At 41.5% G+C, this 23,048-nt stretch overlaps 1 protein-coding gene and 1 long non-coding RNA gene across 4 annotated transcripts in view; both read left to right on the forward strand.

Moving 5' to 3' along the window:
* Positions 1-444: 444 nt before the first annotated feature.
* On the forward strand, positions 445-4,385 carry LOC308582939. The gene is made up of 4 exons (XR_014005954.1): positions 445-545; positions 1,083-1,283; positions 2,229-2,370; positions 3,824-4,385. It is a non-coding gene; the product is annotated as an uncharacterized lncRNA (long non-coding RNA).
* A 923-nt stretch (positions 4,386-5,308) lies between these two features.
* Positions 5,309-23,048, forward strand: part of CLIP4 (CAP-Gly domain containing linker protein family member 4) — a 38,362-nt gene continuing 20,622 nt past the window's right edge. For 2 of the 3 annotated variants that reach the window (XR_014005932.1, XM_081186416.1), the window contains exons 1-5: positions 5,755-5,850; positions 12,340-12,487; positions 17,800-17,939; positions 18,693-18,786; positions 20,364-20,525. Coding sequence is in view for 2 of the 3 variants with exons in the window: in XM_081186416.1 (XP_081042542.1) it covers positions 12,355-12,487; positions 17,800-17,939; positions 18,693-18,786; positions 20,364-20,525 (529 nt within the window). In the remaining variant the exon portion in view is untranslated. Of the gene's footprint in view, positions 5,465-5,754; positions 5,851-12,339; positions 12,488-17,799; positions 17,940-18,692; positions 18,787-20,363; positions 20,526-23,048 lie in introns of those variants that run through there. The other variant, XM_081186417.1, reaches the window with a different exon arrangement.

Consider the following 23,048-nt stretch of genomic DNA (forward strand, 5'->3'; position numbering starts at 1 on the left):
ACCAAGAGATGCACTGATGAGTTCTTTGAATGATACATGGATGACAGTTTGTCTGTCTGAATACTAATGAGGAAGATGACGAGGCTATATTTTTCAAGGAAAATTTGGAATAGCCATGGTTATCCACAGGCAGTTAGTATCTGCTTAATAATATGCAAATATGACTTTTGCACATGTCATGCTGCCTTTTCTAGCGCCATTGAACATAATTTGGAAGGATGTTATTAATTTCAAAACAGTGGGGAATGCGCTGGTGAAGCTGCTCCCTTCCCACAGGTCAACTCTGACAGATGGGTGGGATCACTCACTTTTCAGTCACATGGCATCATCATGACATCAGATGATTGACAGATGGGTAGGGCCAATGAATCGTCAATTCCGTTGCTACCCCCAATGGCAGCCTCATTTCCTGTCTCGGTGTTTCCCGAGTCTCAGATGGAAGCGAGCGTTTAATGTGTGAAGTAGGAGTTGGAAGTAGGAGGGAAGTGTACACAACCTCATGCCAATGTGGAAGTTACTGTAAGCTGTCAGCTATGTAATATAAGGTAATGCATGTTCTTTGTATTTTAATCCATTTACTGTATTTATTTTTCCTGATTTGAACTATAAAATGGTGAGGGAGATCAAATCAAATCAAATCTGATCTCCCCCACCATTTTATAGTTCAAATCAGGAAAAATAAATACAGTAAATGGACAAAAATACAAAGAACATGCATTACCTTATATTACATAGCTGACAGCTTACATTTACTGTATTTATTTTTCCTGATTTGAACTAGAAAATGGTGGTTTTCTTGAGTCAAAAGGAGAGTACCCCTAAACATTTTTTTAAAGAAAAAAAGCAATGGGTTTGACCTACCAGTCAAAGTTGACTTACAGGGTGGGAGGAGATAAGAATATAGACCATTTGGCCAGAAATATTTCCCACCTTTGGTCTAGAGCACTGCATCTTCCCAACACAAACTTAATATGAATGTTTGTCAAATACCTGACATCCTCAAAAATAAAAAAGTTATGCAACAGCAAAGCAATATTTTGTTTAATCCTTTAATCTTCTTTTTGTCTTCTTGCCTCCTATAGTCTGGCTACAATATCTTCTTTTTGCATTTAACTTTGACTTGGCGTACAAGAATACCTGCAGCAGTTCTTGGGTGGCCTATGAATTATTCACCAGAGTTGCATATCTCGGCATCGTGGTTGCATTTACTAATCTGTTCTGTGCCAAGAGCTGGATGAAGACAAGCTGGTGCAGCTGATTAGTCTAATGAAAATGCCCTTTAGGTAATTTTGGATGGGTTCCATCTACTTTACATCCAATACAATCCAGAAATGTAATCTGTTTGCATACTCTAGTCTCATGAACATTTTCACAGGGCATGGGAGATTTGGTATTGTGTTTGTTTATAATATTTATATGCCACCTTTATGAATTATGTATCTATTACTTTTTCAACGTATGCATTATTTTTTACAATTCTCATCCCATGTAACCTTACAATAACCTTGTGAGGAAAATTTCCAGTGTGAGAAGAGTATATTATCAAACACTTACTGGGTTGGAAAAGAATCCACTCACATATCTAATCTAAGTCCCCATTTGCACCATATATAAAGCAGTAGGGCTTTTAACCGTCAGGGCTCTCCCCAAGGAATTCTGGAAACTGTAGTTTTTAAGACTGCTGAGAGTTGTTAGGAGATTGCTATTCCTCTCACAGAGCTACAGTTCTCAGAATTCCCTGGGAAGAGGGATTGGCTGAGGAGAATAAGGGTTTCATATCAACTCTCAGCTCCCTTAACAAACCACAGTTCCCAGGATTGTTTAAGGAAAGTCATCCTTGTTTAAAAGTGTATGTTTAAATGTGTAGTTCAGATGGGGTCTAACACACTTATGTGCTGTGCAAAATAGCATTCTCAAACGGAGAGGCAGGTATCTTTCTGGTGCAGTATGCAGGCAGTTGTTAAGGAGAGAACAACTTTCCTGACCACTCTCTCCCTATGCAGGTTGTGTCTTTGTGTTGATACACAATATCCACTTTTTCCTATTTTGTACAGGACAATGATAGTTGGTGTTGAAGCAAATTTTACACACTCTACTTTCGTAGGATTTCTCCCTTTTGGACCTTAAAACATACTTCAGAATCAAATCAGATGGAGTCTCTTTCCTCCTTATCTGCTTTCTCTGTGTCTTCCAATATAATTGGGTCACTTTTGTCCGCCCCATTACAGGTACACCGCTTGTCTGTAGTACGAAGTGAAATAGATTATCTATGAAACCCCCTGAGATGAAGACTATTAGAATGGTGATACGTTTTAGTGGTGCTATAAAGTGTGCTGAAAGCACTACGCGCCTCATGTTCTCTTCATGCAGGTCAGTAAAGGTCTGCAATACTAGTCTTTAACTAGACAAAATCGAATGAGGTATGCTGAGATGTTTTACTGCGAAACACCTTCACGGTGTGTACAAGTACACATTTAGAGGCTGATTCAGGGCATCCAGCAATTAATTCGGCGATCCCACTTCCATTAGTTTTGCATGGAGTGGAAGCGATAGGAATTTAGCAGCTGCAAGCTCATGTGCAAGAGTTTGCTTCACTTAAAAGCAAATCAGCAAATCAATGTCAATGTAGATTGCGTGGAACAAGGAAAACAGCTGTGTTTTTTCTATTTCTCATGTGTTAAACCCGTAATTATCTGATGATTCATCACAGCACAAAAGAGCCTCCCTGACAATGGAACTTGAGCAATATCTTGAACACTAAATTTGCCGCTTTTTACATAAATAAAGGGTGAATCACAGCTGAGTGACAATCTGGTTAGGGGGCTTAGTGGGACACCCAGCTTTATACATTACACCAGTGTTGAGAGATCTACACTGGCTGCCTCTTAGCCACTGAGCCAAGTTCAAGGTGTTGTTGTTGACACTGAAAGCCCTGAACAACTTAAGGCTTGGACATCTAGCAGACCACCTCCCTGGGCAGAGACCAGGATGATCTTTAGAATCTCCCAAGGAGACCTTGCTGGTAAACCACAACCAACAGACTGTCACTTGGTGACAATGCAGAAGCAAGACTTCTCAGTGATAGCACCCACCCTCTGGAAAGACCTTCCTCATGAGGCTGAGACAGCAATTACCTTTAGATGCCTCTTGGAAAAGTATATCTTTACCGAAGCTTTCCTGGATTTCAGTTTTTAATTTTTAATTATCTGTTTTGTACGCTGCTCAATTTTCTTTGTGATGTATAGTTTCGATCTCGTTTTTAGGAAATTTTACAGAATGTCACTGTTGTGTTTTTATTGCTTTTATGTAAACTATTAGATATTTGTATTACATTAAACTTTTTTTAAAATAAATAAATAAATACTCTAGTGTGATGTAAGTATTGAGATTACAGAATCCTACCATTAGCCTCCAAGTATTTTAAAATTCTCTCATGTTCCCTAGTCTGGTGCTACTGCTTATTTAGCTGTTCATGTCTAAACACCCTACCATAAAACTTAGTTTCAGAATTAGCAGTAGATTTTGCTAAGTGTGGGGGCCCAACCCTTGTTTTCTTACAAAACAGTGCAATCAGAAGTCAACACTATTTCCAAACACTGTTCTGCTCCAACAAGCTATGCAAGTTACCAGTCTCATCTTGCCTTTCTTGGGGCGCCCAATAAAAAAATCTTGGCTGGGCAGGTAATTTTATAATAACTACCTGGCATTAAGGCTTCTTTCTCATGGGTGAGATGGTAAAATCTGTCTGACTATACCACTTCAGACTAAGATTGGAGCTCCTGCTGTTAATTATTACGTTTTTATCTCACCCTTTTCTCCAAAGAATTCCAAACAGTTCCCTGAACACAGAAAACTTGAATGTCAGGGTGTTCTTTTAAAAACTCAGCTGCCTCCCTGTGATGGTGGTGTCTCAGCTGGAGGTATTCAATCATACGATGTCCGTGCTTACAATCTGCGGTGGTGCGTTCAAGACCCAGGGTTGCCATTCCCACCTGCTGTACTCGTGCAAAGTATTACTTCTGGCATAGGCTTCATTTAAATCTAACATAGTCTGATTCTTAACCTCAGTTTTGTTTGTGCACACACCCCTTATCAAATGTAAATAGATACCTTGGTAATGCAACACTCAGGAGGTTGTGGACTCTCCTTCATCAGAGGTTTTTAAGCAAATGTTGGATGGCCACCTGTCATGGATGCTTTAGATGACATTTCTAAATTGCAGGTGGTTGGACTAGATGACCCTCGGGATCCCTTCTAACTCTACAATCCTATGCACATTTACCCATAAATGCCAGTGTTGTCAAGGGACTTAGATCCACACCACACATTTAAAGCAAATGTCCTCTCCCAAAGAATCCTGGGAACTGTAGTTTAAGGGTGCTGGGGACAGTGGCCCTACTAGGGGAAAGCCAAAGTTCCTAGGATTATTTTAGGGAAGTACCGGTAATGTACTTAGACCTAACTTCTGAAACTCACATCATGCATATAAAGCACAACCAATGCACATTTGGTTTCAGAAGTTAGGTCTTACTGAATTCATCTTATTGAAGATTCTTACACCCAGGGAAGTTGGGATGTAGCCTGTTTGCATATATGGCTGTAGTTCAAGGATAAAAATTTAAAATTAGCTGAGAGAAAGCACCATTAATCTGAATAAATATGCACATGCACTATGGAAACTTACTCATTTTTTTGTATTGTTTGTAGCTTTCAAGGCCAGTATTTTACTTTTCATTGCAATTCTACACTTACTAGGGAGCAAGATCCAATGGCAGATTCTGCTAGAAAGGTGTATCGCAGCACCAACACTGATATGCGTAATTTAATAATGGAAAGTCAAAATGACTTGCTTTAAAATCAGTTTGTTTTTCAGAAAAAGACACTGCAGTATTATGTAAACATTCCACTGTCAGCTTTTTAGGCCACAAGTGCTGGGCACCACGAACAACTGCGGACATTTCCTGAATTAAAACTTACACACCGCTGCCCGCTTTGAGCAAATGAATCATTACTTGCAGCGTTCTAAGGGACTGTTAGTGAACACACACAACACACACCTATACTGCTTTTTGTATTTGTTGCACAGGATGTCATTCTCTCTTGCCAGTTTTATCTGCGTTAGATTTTAAGTTTTCCTTTCGGTATGACTAATTGAACAAACAAATAAATAATTTGCGGTGCTTCAAGGTGCTTTTTGCACTGCTTCTGTGACTGCGACCCTGTGCACTTTGCGACGTTTGTGACGCCTTTGAAGCGGTTTCCAAGCCAGGCTTGCTGCTTTCACCCAACCCGCCGCATTGTCATTTTTGCAAAAAACCACCAAACTGCGGAGAACGCGGCAACAGTGGCCGCGCGAAGCGGCGCGCGCTGAGCTCCGAGCCACTGCGGGCTGCGCGAGACTCCCGCCCCCACTCGCCTCTCATCCGCTTCATTAGCGAGGAGAAGCGGAGGAAGAAGAAGAGAGGTGATGCGCGCAGGCGCAGGCGCACGAGGCCCGCGTGGGGAGGGAAGGGGGAAAAGAGAGCCAAAGACCACACACACACACCGAATGTGGGCGTGGCCTGACGCGCCGTTTCCTAGGAGCCGAAAGTGGAAGAAGGTCGAGTATGTAAAGCAGAGGGGCGGAGCCAAGGCCGCTCACTGGCTGAGAGCGAGGGTGAAGGGGCGGGGCCTAACGCCTCAACCTCTTGCTGCGCCTCAGGGATGGCGGATGATGGTGATCGACGGTGGGGGGGGCGGGGCATGGGAGGCGAGCGAGGGCGGGGGCGGCGCCTGGAGGGAACGGGGATTCATCCTTCCCCTCGCTCCTCTCCCTTGTCTCAGGGAGCCTCCGTTGGGCGGAGAGGACAGGTAAAGGCGCGGGGGGGGGGCGTGTGAAGGAGCCGCTGTCACCTTGGCTTGCTTTCCTTTCCGGCTGTCTCTGGGGAGGGGGGAGGCCGGTGTGTTGCTGAGGGGGGGGGAGGAAGGGGGCTGGGCAGGCGGTGCTGCTGCTCAGCCCCAAAGGCGGGGGGGGGGAGATGCTGGAGGGGGCGGCCTAGGTAAGCCTACCTTTGTGATGTGATGTGGGGGGGCGTGGCGCGGTGAGGGGGCCGGGGAACGTCTGAACGGAGCACTTTCTGGCACGCCCACGTGGAGTTTGTAGGCATGGTCCTTGGTGGGGGGAAATAGCGCTGCCGGTGGATTTGTGGAGAGGTTTTTTTGGGGGGTGGGGAGTCAAGCGGCTCTGAAAAGGTGACTTCTAGTGGGGGGGGGGAGAAATGAAGGGCAAAGGTGTGTGGGTTGCAGCTGACGGGAAGGACGCGGGAATCCTCCGAGAAGAGTGGGGTCAAATGCAGAGAGAGGGGCTTGCGTTGCTGTGCGCGTGGGCTCCGGAGGGACCCATTGGGGCCTGAGCTTGCAAAAAAGGCATTGGCATAAGATACACACGCTTAGGGAGAGGGGTGGTTGAAATGTATCCCTTGCTCTAAGGGAGGTCACCCCTCCAATCTCTGTATTTTTTGTCGCATAGAACTGCTGCATTCTTTTGGTGAACGTTCCCCTTCAGAGTCTCCCCCTCTTCCCACCTTCCTCAAAGCAATTTTGCAGGCAGTGTTACTTGTTTTGACTTAGTTAATTGTGAGCTTGGAGTAATGCCAGTTTGTATGTGTCAGGTCTCTCTCTCTTTCGACCCCCCCCCCCAACCTCTTGTTATTTGCAGCAGCAGGGATAAAAGTCACACTTTCGCATAATCTAGAGGCTGGCTTGCATAGAGGGGCTTGCATTTAAGCACCACTTTAAAAAACAACACCAGCTTTTCTCAGAACTTCTGAATTGGAATGGAAGTACTGTAAGAGGAAAAGAGTGACACTGCAGTTGCTTGTAGTTTACTATTGAAAGGAAGTAGACTAGGTGGGAATGTTACTATTTATATTAAAAAATAAAAACAAAATAAGGCAGCAATAACAATTTTTAGCATGAATGGCTAGGATTTCATGGAGATACTATCCAGATATTCACAATATAATCCAAATACCAGTTAGTTTCTCTCATGGACTACCACGTTTGGCTAATTATTCCGGAACACAACAGTTTTCAGTCGGTAGTATCTCTAACTCTTCTCTATACTATAAAATCACTTTACTTACTGTGTATGCTTTTACTGTGGTACGACTGCTCTCTAAACATGCACAAATATCACATGTTCATTAGTAGAACAAGAAGCCTCCTTTAATCTGTCAGGTGAAAACTAATTAACACTTTCCATGTCAAATTAGACTTCTAATTTTAAAGGACATATTAATCTGTGCTGCTCATGGCTCTGTAGATTACATGTGGTTGCCTTCTCGTGTTTACCTAGATTACTATGCAGTGTAATGTAAGTGCTATTTAGTTTTGATATTAAATCACATTTGGCAGATACATTTGACATTTGAAACTGTAGTGCTGAAACTTCTATGCAGAAAAGCTCGTTGTGGGTTGTACTGCATTCAGTGGTACATAATAACCCAATGTTTTTCTTTCATAATTTATTCAGAAAGCTAAGTTTTTGTTTCTAATAGCATTGACTTCTGCAGTCACCAAGTCATAGAAATTGATTCAGGCTACGTAGTTTGAGGGAATCCAGGAAATGGAATCTGTGATCACCACTTATTGAGCAAGCCAAATAATTGAAACTCATCCAGTAAGTGCTGGCTATATGCTTGCTTACTTTTTCGGCCTCTTCAATAACATGCTTTCAGGTGGTGATTGTGAAAATCAAAACTTATTCTAAAAGATGGCCAAGGGATTGAGGAGCAGGACTGGTTGTTACTTACTTGTCTTTGAGATTCAATACAGTTATCTTCAGTTCATCTTATGGATCCAAAGTAAGCAGTTCTGTACTGAGAAAAAAAAGGGAGCTTCAGATCCCCTTTGAAGTTTCTCTGTGATATAGTCAATTTCCAATCTCGCCATCATTTTTCTTAATTTGTAAAATATGTAAATTGTTAGCATAGCACCTCTTGATAATGAATGTTCTTATTACAATTACTTAATGCTTTATGCTCAGGTAACTTTCTGTTCATGAATTTCATGGCTGAATAATGTTCCATGGCCTTTTAAATGTGTTCGTGGGACAGGGATTATTTGTTTGTTTTTGTTTTATTATGTATTTTGTGTGCTCATTTTGTATTTTATGTTGGGAACTACACTGTGATCTTCAGATGAAGGGCAGTTATTTCCAGATAAATAAATGTGGTGCTTTTCAAGAATCCTGAAAATGATGGAAGACCTATGTGTAGGCATGCTGTACCACAGTCTATAGATGGACGGATACTCCAATCGCAAAATATATGAAGTCCTTCCCATTCTATTCATAATCAGTTGGTAATAAATCAAGCTCCTTCTACTATAGTAAATGGAAACAAAAATTCCTGCGAGGTAGTTGTGTCTGCAGTGAGGATGGGGTTTACTGGCAGAAATAAATGAGGCCATCAGACATGTCTATCCTTTCCCTACTGAGTGATGGTATAGGTAGTATCACAAGGTGAAGCAAGTGAGAACTTTATGGCCTACCCTGCCTCTTCATGGCTGAATTATCCATTTCCACTATGCTTGTGGCAACATTTTTCTGTAGGTTCTAGCCACTCCTTAGGACCTCTCTTTAGTTGTTCCCATATCTGGGTGAAAGATGCCAAGGAAACAGCAAAGCTATACAGTTGTACCTTGGGTTAAGTACTTAATTCGTTCCGGAGGTCTGTTCTTAACCTGAAACTGTTCTTAATCTGAAGCACCACTTTAGCTAATGGGGCCTCCTGCTGCCGCCGTGCTTCCGGAGCCCGATTTCTGTTCTTATCCTGAAGCAAAGTTCTTAACCTGAAGCACTATTTCTGGGTCAGCAGAGTGTGTAACCTGAAGTGTATGTAACCTGAAGCGTATGTAACCCGAGGTACCACTGTAGTTGTCATAAAAAGTATTTAATTTTGTTTTAGCATTTTCACTCTTTGCATGTTTTGCAAATGTTTGCAAGATATACAGTGGTACCTTGGGTTACAAACGCTTCGGGTTACAAACTCCGCTAACCTGGAAGTAGTACCTTGGGTTGAGAACTTTGCCCCAAGATGAGAACGGAAATCGTGCGGTGGCAGCGGGAGGCCCCATTAGCGAAAGCGTGCCTCAGGTTAAGGACAGTTTCGGGTTAAGAATGGACCTCCAGAACAAATTAAGTTCATAACCCGAAGTACCATTGTACTTTATACTTCATAGCTGATGTACCGTTGACCTCATTTTCCTTAAATGCTATTTACTTTCCTGTCCTTTTTTCTTACAAGTTCACAAGTTCCTGACTGTTTTCTACATGCATGTCTTTCTGATGTTCTTAATGAATAGGTTGTTGGATTCCTTCCAGCATTGAATGTGATTTCATTTGACATGATACTTCCTAATTGGGGAATGATTTGTGGATGAGGGTACTGACTAGAGACAGAGGCTACCTATAGGCTGCTGAATACACTCCTCATTATGACAACACTTAATTTGCTTCCTCAAGCTTTGTCCTAAGCAGTGAAGTAGCAATGAAAAGTTCTGTTACAGCTTCTGCTATAATATCAAATTCCCCCTCTCACTTTTTCAGTAGTACAGTAGTAAGGTAAAGGGACCCCTGACCATTAGGTCCAGTCGCGGACAACTCTGGGGTTGTGGCTCTCATCTCACTTTATTGGCTGAGGGAGCTGGCGTCCATGGCCAGCATGACTAAGCCGCTTCTGGCAAACCAGAGCAGTGCACGGAAACACCGTTTACCTTCCTGCTGGAACGGTACCTATTTATCTACTTGCAGTTGGTGCTTTCGAACTGCTAGGTTGGCAGGAGCAGGGACTGAGCAACGGGAGCTCACCCTGTCGCAGGGATTTGAACTGCCGACCTTCTGATCGGCAAGCCCTAGGTTCTGTGGTTTAACCCACAGCGCCACCCGTGTCCCACTACTTGTTCTTACTGCTCATTTGGGTTTGAGGGTTAATGATACTGAATATATACAGTACAGTGTTAATCTGGGGCCATGACATTTGCAGCATGATGCTAAACCTGAAAAGTGCGTTTTAAAAAGATAATTATTGCATATTTCCCATGTCCGTCTTCAAGAGGTCAGGGTAGTTGGACACTATTAAAAATCTGCCCAAAATTTGTAGAATAAATACAAAAGCAAAATCAATCACTCTAAAAGCAATATCTCGTTAGGAAAAAAAAGTAAGAACAATTCAGCCCAGTTTCAAGGTTTCTCCACCCAGGCAAGTAAAAGCAGTTCTAAAAATGGTATACATATTTAAAGTCTTCAAAGATAGATTATGGAAGCCTACCTTTGGTTCCATCCACATGGGGCTACCACTGTGTGTTGGAGATCAGTGTTCTTTCTTTCTGACTTAACCTGGCTAGCATATGATAATTTGATAAAACGTTCCAATAACTCCTTATGATACTTCAGATTGCACATGAGAAGAACCATGCAAAGCATGCAGGACTCAAGCCATTTAGAGTTTTAAAGGGACAATAGTCACCAGTTGCCTTGCAGAATTCCAAAACACACGCGGGCTGTGAGCCTGAGTGACAGGCAAGCCCTTTTCAGTTTAACTATTATTTTGAATTTGAAGGGGTGGCTAAGGTAGGCTAGAAATAAATGGAATAATAAGGGCAAATATGCCCTGAAGTTAAATGCAAACCAGGGAGAAACAATTTTCAAAGTCAATATCTCACAAAGTGTGCCCTCCAGTCAACCTTCAGCTACGTGCGCTGAAATAGCTTAGTTTTTGCATGGGTTTACCTTCTGAGCTATGTGGTATAAATAATTGTGCACACGCATTCTTAATTAAAGAATTGTGACCTTCTATATTCTTCCAGTGGGAACTTGACCCAAATAAGTTATGTAAGAGCTGATTTGTCTTCCTCAAATTTCAAAGTGTTACTGGGAGCCAAATCTACCAAAAATAGTAAGATGAAGACTAGCTTATATGTGTTTAATGGAAATTTTACAGGAATTTTAGGGGCTTGATTACTATGCTCAGTAGTAAACAGTGATTCTTGGTAACTCTACTAGATAATGTGTGAAGCTGTGCCATTCATTTACATGAGAACTTCAGGTTGTGTTCTGAATTTTTACATACATATTCTACCCCCCCCCCATCCTAGAATGGCAAAACCACCTGCTATATATTAACGAAAAATTTCCATAGGGTACTTTGCTTCAGAACATTTTCTGATACAAAGCTAAAAACTTTGAAATTGCCAGGCTTTGAAATGGTAATGTATTTACAACTGATTACCAATTAACGTACGAAATGTTTTTTTTTCCCTTTTGCAGGCAAAAAATGGCTTAGAAAATTTGGAATATTTTCCACCCATCCCTAGTTAGTCAATTAAGATTGCTTTCTGGAAACACAGAGAACATGCATCCTAGTATGTTTTCCATGCTTAGTTGGCATTACTTTGAGCATTTGCTGCTCAAATGCACTGAAATTCTCTGGCTTTGTAAGACCTAATGCAGCTTTTGTGTTTAAAGGGAAAGAATTGCAAGTATACCAATTTAACACCAGGCGTATATCAATGTGTGGACATACTGAATAAGGTTAAAAAAACACACCTGTCTGCTGATGGTTCTGCAGTACCGTTATTTCCATTATTCCTATCCTACTTCACTGCCCCCTTTTCTGTCTCCTCACAAATTTTGTTGCAGAATTCTAGTGACCTAGATCACACCTGCACCGTCCATTTGAAATGCTATTATACCACTTGAACAGTCAAGGACAATAATGGGAACTATAGTTTAAGGGTGACCCCACAGAGCTGCAGTTCTCAGCACTCCTAACAAACTAGCATTCTGAGGATTCTCCATGACTATTGAAGAGGTATAATAGTGCTTTAAATGTATGGTGTGGATGTGACCTTGGAGTGGTGAAATAATTCCTGAGCTGATACAATTACTTTGGAGTTCAGATTATTTTCCATATATGTGGAATGTCTTAATTCTGGCAACCCCTGAGATCATGGGGGGCGGGGGGAGGGGACCTGAAAAGGGGACCTTTCCCACTGTTGTCCTGCATTCTGGAATGTGCTTTTTCCTTTCCATACCTGAAATTTCAGTTGTTTTAGTGTTTTGGGGTTTTGTATTGCTATATAGGACTTGGAGATTTTAAAAATTATATGTGGTTTAAACAAATAATAAATTGTACTCAGTATTTTAGCAAGTAGTGGTAGTTAGTGCTGTATTGCTAGAAAGCGTCTTCAGTGATTACAATCTTGTGCATATTTGGCAATAGAAGTATAAACTGCATTGTTGAATAGATGTTATAACACACCGTTGAGGAAACTCTCCTTTTTGTTTGTTTGTTAAAGGTGGCTTTCTAGAAGATGACCATAGAGGATCTTCCTGACCCTTCCATAGAAGGAGATCCATTGACTAAAAGATACCAGTATCTTATTCCGGGTTCTGAAGATTCAATCACCTATTCTGTTTCTGCAGCACCAATGCCTTCTGAATGTGGTAAGTATATTTATAAAAAGGAATAAATTTTTATTCCAGAATGTTAAGTTGAGGAAGATGCATGCAGATGGATTTCGGAATGATGCACTCAACTTGGAAAACAAAGTTCATTTCGAAATGGTCTCATCTGTCTCCCGTATCTAAAATGTGTCAAATCAGCATCAAATCAATGTGCTAGATGCTGTAGAATACAATCAATTTTACAGTCTCCCCAAGCAATCAATTTATTATGCAAATAATGCATAAACAATGCAGATTTCTTCTCCCAAAGTAACACACTTATTCCAAAATGACGTTTTCCCAGCACTCAGACAGCAATATTTTGGTGTGAGGCATCTATATTATTTGGAGTACTGTGTGAAATATTTGTGGAAATGTCACAGGAGCCTATTGGCTAGCGTTCATGACACTGTATGTGTGAAGGAGTTGTGTGATATAGTGAATAGAGAGACGGGGGAGATGCCTGCTCAGAAAAAAGTGCAGTGGGGTGACTGCCTCAGCCAGAGCCCATTCATTAAGTTAAAATTTAAGTAGGGGCACATTGGAAACTGCATATGCCTCAACATTTTACAGATGGGGCACTTTTGTACAGTGGTACCTCGGGTTACAGATGCTTCAGGTTACAGACGCTTCAGGTTACAGACTCTGCTAACCCAGAAATAGTACCTTGGGTTAAGAACTTTGCTTCAGGATGAGAACAGAAATTGTGCTCCGGCGGCACGGCGGCAGCGGGAGGCCCCATTAGCTAAACTGGTGCTTCAGATTAAGAACAGTTTCAGGTTAAGAACGGACCTCCGGAACAAATTAAGTACTTAACCCGAGGTACCACTGTATACTTATTGGCTAGTCATAGCCTGCATTAAGGGTCTGTTTGTGTTTTTCATGTGAGCGCACATGAATTAAGAATGCTTCAAGCTGGCCCTGTATGTGTTCATTTTAATCCTTACCACAAATACAGCTCTGTGATAGCCTGAGGAAAAACAGAAGTTCACTGACCTTCAGTTTCCATCACTTGGCCAAGTGAGGCATCTAGTTTCCATGCCTTCTAAAAATAGCCCCAGCAGGCTTTATTTCCCCCCGCCTTCCCCCTATTTCCCAAGGTTTTGTTAGTATTCTCTTAATGGGGAGGACGCCATTGGTGCCTTCTGTGTCATCGTCCTAATCATATTTTTCTCTTCACCTTCTGCATCTTTGTCTAATTACATCAAAGTGAAATGTCCACACAGGGCCTCAACCCTTTTCTTATGCACACATCCCTTCCCGCAATGCAAGTTATGTACATGTTTGTGGGCCTGCGTGTCACAGGTTCATGCCCAAACTTACTTTTCCTTTTCCTAAGTGCTACAGGAGACACAATATCATCATTTGGGCCAGCCCCATTTCAAGCGGGGTTGATGATGCAGGGTTATTTGAATTACCCATGAGCACAACAGCTATCTTTGCAGTATGCTGCTAAATTTTAATCCCTTCTTAAACCCACCACTTGGGAAGAATGTGTTCAGTCCCCACTGGGAATGCTTGTTTGCTGCCTGGATTTCTTTAGAAGTAAATCTCTCCTGTAGCGACAGAAACTATGGCTGGTAACATTGCTTTAGTAATGAACTCTCCTTCATGTTAGGCTAGGTGGCCTCCTAGGACTTGCTACCTCCTTACCCAGCTTTCGTGGGCTATGATTGCTGTATATGACAGCAGCAACTGCATTATGATCCATACCTCAGCAATTATGGTATGACTTTTACAGGTGGCTCCAGTTCACAAGGCTGTATGGGAAAACAATAAGTATGATACGGACCTCTCTGGTGTAAAGAAAGCTGCTCTCAGGCACCAATGTTTACTTTAAAACTTCTTGCAAAGATCTCTGACTGTGCGTGGTATTAAATTCTTGGATTTGGAAGAAATAGTAATTCTTGGAATCCATTGCTAGTGCTGTCCTAAACATGCTTGTACAGACATGAGCTTGAGTGCCCACAGGCTGTGCTTCAGTCACATTGAAATTCAGCATACATTGTCTCTACTTAGCTAGAGACTTTATTATAGTGATTTTACCCTGTTCTTCAAAATCTTAATTGATGGCTGTATAGCAAGAACTGTGGGGAGGCCAGATCACTTAACATGCTCAGACTAATATTTCATGCATGGCCAAATTCATCCATCAAGAACTTGCAAGCCAAAGGTTTTCATGGCTTGGTTAAGGATTGTACCCACCTGAAATAAATAGCATGCTGCCAGGTAGATTTTCACTTTGAAAAGTACAAGCGTTAATCAGCGGTGACAAAGTGATGTGTTAGAACAAGTGATCCAGCTCTTAATTACTGTAGAAATCTCAAGTAGTGACTAAAAAACAAAACAACAAAAAAACTTTCTCCAAATTATATACATTGTGCTTGCCTGACAGTTGAATAGCCTGCTTGCTTTCAAGTGAATGTTTGTAATGCCCCCTCTTTTCTGTGTTGTGCAGTCACTCCACAATTATAAGAACTCTCCAGTGCAAGGCTCTCTGTGAGAGGCAGTTCGACTCTAGCTCATCCTGAAGGAGATGTCTTACTCATGAGCACATTAACGGTAGAATGCCTTTAGTCAGGGTAGTAAGAGAAACTATATAAAAGGGCTTGTCAGTCAGCTCAGTATTTATTTCACTGATCCTTTGCAGTGTGCAGGGCTTTCCCAGTAGGCACAGCAGTATATCTCAATGTTGTTTCAATTCAGCATATGTTCCTTGAATGTCAATTTTTTTGAAACATCAATTTCTCCCCAAAAGCTCGCTTGATCTTCAGCATATGAACCTGCTTTCGTTTGCTGGCAAATACACTGATTGGCACACTATTAATGCATTTTTAAAGCTAATTCTCCTTCAAGTTCTTGTGGGAATAAATGCCTTAGTCCTGAAAAGAAAGTTGTGCATCCTGAGTTTATCCTGATTTGCTTGCACAGTGGTTGTATGTTGCCTTGTTAATCATTCATCCCATACTTTTCAGTGCATTTCCCTGTCATCTCCCTACCTGTGGAGAGTCCTAGTTTTTTTTTATAAAGTATATTTGTTGTACCAGGGTGACAGAGTGCTTTGATACACTTTCATTGTGCAAATCTTAATTTCCGGTATGTGCCTGAATGCGTCCCACAAAATACTGCCCGTTTGGAGGCAACCTCTTCCTTCACAAGTAGCATGGAAATGCAGTGGGCCAGCAGAGAGCCGATCCTTCTTGCACCAGTCTGCTTAGTGGAAGGCTTTCCACCCTCTCAGCCTGTATTTCCATTCTGCCCATTGAGAAGGAGACTCCCTTGTGGGAATCATGGAAGTGCAAGCTACTAATAGAGACACGTTGAAAAATGAAAGAGAAGCAGGCTAGTACCGTATTTTTCCGTGTATAAGGCGATCCTTTTTGCTAAAAAAAAGTAGGCAAAAATAGGGTGTCATCTTATACACGGATAGTGAATGCAGAGGGGGGGACATGTGATTAATGGCAGCAGCAAGCAGGAGATTGGCAGTGGCAATTGGGGAGGTGATTGGCAGCTGCGGCAAGTGGGCGGATGGGCTGTTGGTGGTGGCGAGCAAGCAAACAATTGGCTGCAGCGAGGTGTGTGATCAGCAGTGACTGGCAAGCAATCAGCAGTGGCGGGCAGGTGGGTGAGCGATTGGTGGAAGTGACCTCCCCCCCCAAAAAAGCTAAACAACTTAATTTCTTAATTTTGGGTTAAAAAAATTAGGGGTCGTCTTATACATGGGGGCATGTTATAGAAAAATACGATAATTTTCATAGACTTATTTACAAGGCTGTGATATATGTGAGTTTTCACCTGCCAAAGACAGAATTGGGCAAACCAGAGCCTGAATCAAAGTGGTCAGCCTGCCACTGCTCCATACAAATCCTCATCTGCTTGGCTGCCCATGTCAACCAGGAACATGTGCTCTTTTCTGTAATGCAGATGCATATACCCCATGTTGCTCATCATTCCTGGTCTTGTCACTGCTTGGTCTGTCCTCATGCTTGCAAAGAGATTTTAATATGAGCCAGCAGCTGCTGTTTTCTCCTCTTCTCTGTTATTGCTCATGCCCCTCTTCTTTTCTATTTCTTCTTCCCTAAGCTGACCACATTTGGGAAACTGCATATTATAAATGGGTCGTTCTTTCTCTTCTTGTATCCTCAGCACCTTACCGATGTATGAAGCTCTGGTTCATGTTGGGAAGAAGGCAATTGTCAAAGCTAATCTGTTTTAATTAGAAAAACCTTCCTTGCGTGGCCAAGGATAAGGGTGGTTAGCTCTCAAACTTTACCTGTTAATAGCCTTCCTGATGACTGACCTAACTGTGCAGTCACTAAAAATGTTTAATTGTGCCATAAATAAAACCAATTCCAACTGTACAGCTCTCTTAGTGCCAATAAATTGATCTGTTTATCCACTCCAGCGTTGCATACATCAATAGGTTTTTATTTAAACCACATCCTTAAATTTTCTTAACTGACAAACAGATGCAATTAACTAAGAAGTAAGGAACTGCTACTACTTATTCCTTATGCAAACTCTGTAAATTCTCAATAGCTAGCAAAATGTTGATTAATTAGGCTAAGCTAGGTTTCTGATGAGTGGCTTTATTTCTGATGCTAATTATTCTGGGTTATATAAGTTAACTTTGTGTGTTAGATTTCCTCCCTAACCCCCTCTCCCCTCTCTGCTGCTGTAGCCCAGTATTCCTGAATGATTGCTGAATTAAACTTCACATTTTGCAGAGAGGCACACAACTCTTATGAGGCCCAAACTACTTGTTACATGCAATTTCATATATATATTTTCCTGAAAAGATTCAAAACAAAACAGCTGCTTGAGACTAAAGCCCAGAGCAAAAAAAATGGGAGTAGTTCTTAACGCTTTCACTGCAAATTATATTTCATCTTAGAACTGCCTACCCCAAAACTTTTTGCTTTTCTTCCTAGATAGGAAGAACTACTTTGAGGGCTATTTTTAGAGGAAATAATGTCCACAAGAGACATCATCATTGCCTCAAATCTGTTCAAGGGAATATTACACAGAACTCTGCCCAACAGTAGTTTGGTCCAGAGTTTATTCTTCCTGTGAAGTAATTTCTTTTTTCTTGAAGTATGCTGTATAGAACAATTATGTGTTGATATGTGAGGGTTCTATTTAGTGGATATTATTTATATTTTGTCTTTTCAATAATAAAGCTACAGTGTTTGCCATCAAGTCAGAGAATTTGTAACTCTTTGTTTATATGTATATCATGTTCACAAATTTGTTGGGCATTTCATACTGCAAAGTACTTTAGAAACTCAACCTACTTTTTCTTATTCCCATAGAATTCTCCTTTTTTGATCCTAATGATGCGGCATGTCAGGAGATTCTGTTCAACCCCAAGACATCTGTGTCTGAACTATTTGCTATCTTAAGGCAATGGGTCCCCCAAGTTCAACAGAACATTGATGTCATTGGGAGCGAGGTGAGAAATATATGGTGATTTATAAAGAAAGGTATTTTTTGTGTCTGTGCCTTGACTTCTTTGTGGAACTAACTCACTCTGCTTTTATTTGAGAGCTAACGTTATCAAAATAGCATCACCTCTGCGGTGCTTTGGGCTTAGAAATTCAGCTGTTAAAATAAAAACTTGAATTCTTGGTATCATATTAAAAGTGAGTGAGCACCACAAAAGTTGATTTTATCTTGTATTTTTATGCTGTGAACTGTCCCGAGATCTACAGAGATCTACAGATTTCATAAAAAATAAAATAAAAAGTGTATTGGGTGTTGGCATATATTCCTAGGCTTTCATAAGCCTAGCAGATAACAAAGTTCCCTGCTGAAACCCTGGAGATCTACTGCTATTCAGTATAGACAATGCTGAACTTGATGGACCCAAGGGTCTGTGATTGTGTAAAGAAGCTTTCTGTTCCCAAGATAGTGCTAACAGAAGCATTATGCGAATGCATTAAAGGAGAGTATTTTGTTAATGTTGATGTTGTGAACCACCCTGTGACCTTTGGATGAAGGGCAATATAGAAATGTAATAAATGATAATAATGACAACAACATGGCAATAAGCCATTAGTTATCCCTTTGTTGCTGTGAAATGTATCACCAAATTGCTCTGATAATGTACTAAGATGAAATTTGTTGGCAGGCATTGCCGTGAGACTGGGATCTTTTTAGGTTAAATAGCTGCATCATATATGGTCCTGTTTTATCATTTCTGCAGATCATTAAGAGAGGCTGCAATGTGAATGACAGAGATGGATTGACTGACATGACTCTCTTGCATTACACATGCAAGTCAGGGGCTCATGGTATTGGTGAGTGAATCAATATGAGACCTTCACTGCCAGCTGTCTTTCTAGCAGAAGTTTATCTACCTTTTCCACTGGCTGTGCTGCCACTGTGCTTAGATTGACGGGTTGAGGAGGGCTGTATCCTTGAGGCTATCCATGTACCCAGTGGGAATATTCTTTAGCTATATTAAAACTGCTAAGCTGCTTCTTGATCACAGAAGAGTTCTCAAAGATGCATAAGAAGTACAATCTCATGAACTTGTCAAGTAATGGTTAAGCAATAACCTTTTAGCAGCTGAGAAAAGCATGTACTGAATCGGCAGAAAGCCCAAGCAACAGCCTTTTGAAAACAGCAATGAACAATGCTGTTGAAGGCTTGCCATAAAAGGGATGGTTTTCATTAGTTAATGAAAGATTATTAAGGAAATGTGCCTGATTCCTCTTTCCATTCCTAAGTCTCTAGAGATTATTGAGTATCTGCATAATCACCCAGTCTTCCATAAAAGTGGAGCCTGGAAGCTATATGGTCACGTCTCTTTGATTGTACTCAGTAGTGTGCTTGTTTGTGGTTTCTTCTTGCCAAGTCTTCTAAAGATAGCAGACTCTAAGATGAAAGCATCAGATTTTCACTTCCAGGGTTGTTGTTTTTTGCCTGTTCTATGTCTCTGTAAGTTTTGTGACCTTCTACATAGCACTTTTTGATACACATTTTCACCTAGCAACACCGTGCAGGTGATTAAACGCAATGCAGGTGATATTATTTGAATTGGAATTTGATTCTTTATCTTGAAACATGATTAATAAAACTATTGGAAGGACGCAGTGTGGACACATGCTTTCTAAAATCACCTGACATTCAAAAACGAATGCTTTAAATTCTAACCCGGTCTCTGTTGGCTTTGTGTATGTGTGTCTATACATGCTTTAGAGCTGCGACTCATGATCCACTTGAGGTAGAGCATTTGCTTTAAACCTGTCTTACTCATATTCAAGCCAACAAGCATATCTCCCTTGGCACAAGTGTTCTGGTTTGATGTGCTTTGGCATTGTGCCGCTGAGTAAATGACCCACTCTGCCTGGGGTGGTTATGCATCAGCCCTGTGCCATCATACCCAGTGCAGGGTAGGGAATATGATTCATTGTGAGTCAGCTCATGTCCCATCATTCCTGTTTTAAGATACAAAGGATATTTCAGCCCCTTCTCTTACTTCTGCAAACCAAGACTTAATTAAGCCTTAAATCAAAGCATTTTGAGCTGCTTGACGTGTCATAAAAATCCTACAGAGAAGCCACTTCTGTGTAGAACTGAATGCAAAAGCCACATATAGGCTTTCCCCATGCAAGTGCACATAGGAAGTCCTGTGAAGTTTACTTTCACTTTATTTTCCTAACTGTGTTCAAAGGCAATAACTGTCTGACTAGTGCTTAAATCTGTCTTATCAAGGAACATCTTGCTTCGAATGCCTTGGCTTCATAACTGTTGCTGTAAAGTTGCCAACAATCTTTGGACATGATGTCCAATTATCTAACATATTGATACAGCCTATTAAATAACCACAAAGCCAGTTATAAAGTGCCATTTTTAAAAATCTGCTTTGCAGGGGATGTTGAGACTGCCGCCAAATTTGCCTCCCAACTTATTGACTTGGGTGCAGATATCAATTTGAGGAGCCGTTGGACAAACATGAATGCTTTGCACTATGCTGCCTACTTTGATGTTCCAGAACTCATTAGCGTCATTTTGAAAAATGCAATGTCAAAAGGTAAATATTGCCAAATGTAATAGCAATAGATGCTGTATTTCTTACCTGTGTTGATACCTTCAGTGTCACAAAACAGTTTTTCCCCATGTTATTTTTCTTGACACATGTATGAAACTACTGAAAAATGGGGAGCGATTTGCATCTTAAGGCATTTGTTGTGAGAACAAGGTCCAACAGTCCAAAATGGCATTGCAGGTCCAGTTTGTCTCTTCCCCATCTGTGCTGTGCAGTGAATCTTAGCTGTTTCTTGATGCAGCTCTGTCTTTTCCAACTTTGGTTCATCATCATTTGACTGTTACATCATTGGTTGTGGGTAGGGGCATGGAGAACTTTACATGTCCACAGTTTGTCCTTTACAGTGTCCAGATAGTCAGATGCATATTTACCATCCATGTCCATCTGAATATGCTGATATTGTTAAAAAGCACATTTCTGCCATTCAAAGCTGCATATTTTGAACCTTACAAAGGTAATGCATCTTATGACAAAGTATGGAAAGCAACGTCAGAAGTGAACATATATGATGTGCAAACTTTTCTCTAATCTAAATTTTTGTATCTTTGTTTGGAATTCTTCTTTCACTTCGTCATTTTTTGTAACTCAGTAGTAACATTCCATGTCAATTGCATTCCACGTTTTAATATTTTGTTGGAAGCCGGCTTGAGTGGCTGGGGCAACCCAGTCAGATAGTTGGATGCTATTGTTAATCTCTTTTTTTAGCCAAGTAATATTTAAGAGCAAAGCCTTTATAAATTGCTACTGGGATGGGTGGGAAAATGCACATGTTTTGACTTGGTTCTCTGAGAATGCTGATTAAGTAATGGAAGAGTGAACAAACAAAGGCAAACTTGTTTTAGTCACTGTTTCCTGACTTTTTGATCCCTCTTATTGGAGAAGTAGTGTTGGAAAATCTAGCAAATTCATTCTGGAGAACGTGGGAAAAGTTGTAGCACTTTTCATCTTGTCCTTTGGAGCAGAATCAGAGAATTTGAGGCTATAACTAAATACTGTCACTAAAAAGGATGTTTCTTATAATGGTGTTCCTGTGTTGAGTTGTCTGTCTTTCCCTTATAATGCATCAATTACCCCTTTTGTGACACCCCCCCCCAATTGTGTGCATTTCCTTGTTCACATTCCATATTGTTGCCAGCTGCTGGCTGGAAAATAGAGTGTAATGCAGGCAGGAGAAGGAAACACCTGGCATCTCCCCCCCCCCCAGCATCCTTGTATTGCATGCAATGTTTAGATCTTGCTTGAATATAAATGAACACATTTCTTCACTGGTACTGTTCCTATGACTTGTTGCTGACAAGCAACTCTATTTGAGTCAGGAGAGGCTGTGCAGGTTGTGGATCAGAGTCTGGATGCAGTGGAGGGATGAATGAAGGCCAATATGCTGATGCTGAATTGTAACAAGATGGAGGCTTGGTAGTTCCTTTGACTGGGAAATGGAGAGAGAGCATGTTTTTTATGGTGTTGTATTCCCCCTTAAGCAGTGGCTTTGTAGTCTGCGCGTACTCTTTGAACCATTTGTAGCGATGGAGCAACTCCTCTATGAAAAAAGGCTGCAGCGGTTAGCGCTTTTTAATTTAGAGAAAAGGCGCATAAGAGATGACGTGCTAGAAGTTTATAAAATGATGTATGGTGGGGAAAGAGCCCCTCCACCCAATAACACGAGAAATCATGGATATCCAATGAAGGTGAGTGTTGGAAGATTCTGAAGAACGTCCTTCACGCAGCGGATTGTTAAATCATGGAACTCTCTCCCACATGAGGCAGTGATGGCCATCAACCTAATTGGCTTTAAAAGCGGATTAGAGAAATTTGTGGAGGAGAGGGTTATTGATGGCGGCTAACCATGATGGCAAAGGACGCGATTGGCGCTGTGGGTTAAACCACAGAGCCTAGGACTTGCTGATCAGAAGGTCGGCGGTTCGAATCCCTGTGACGGGGTGAGCTCCTGTTGCTCGGTCCCTGCTCCTGCCAACCTATCAGTTTGAAAGCACGTCAAAGTGCAAGTAGATAAATAGGTACCGCTCCGGCGGGAAGGTAAACGGTGTTTCCGTGCGCTGCTCTGGTTTCGCCAGAAGCGGCTTAGTCATGCTGGCCACATGACCCGGAAGCCGTACGCCGGCTCCCTCGGCCAATAAAGCGAGATGAGCACCGCATCCCCAAAGTCAGCCACGACTGGACCTAATGATCAGGGGTCCCTTTACCTTTACCTAACCATGATGGCTATGCTCTGCCTCCACAGAAGGGGCGATGTATCTGAACGCCAGTGGCTAGAAAGCATAGGACGATATTTAGTGTTCTTGGGCTTGTATCCTGTTGACGGGTTTCCCACAGGCATCTGGTTGGCCACTGTGAGAACAGGATGCTGGACTAGACAACCCATTGTGCTGATCCAACTGGCTCTTCTCACATTCTTATGACCATTTTGACAGGACAGAATCCTCTTCTTCCCTTACCCTCGTTTTGATTTCAGTGTGACAGGTGAAAGGCGTGTTTCTGTTTCAAAACAAG

The sequence above is a fragment of the Podarcis bocagei genome (assembly GCF_964188305.1).
Source record: "Podarcis bocagei genome assembly, chromosome: 3".
Classification (NCBI taxonomy): domain Eukaryota; kingdom Metazoa; phylum Chordata; class Lepidosauria; order Squamata; family Lacertidae; genus Podarcis; species Podarcis bocagei.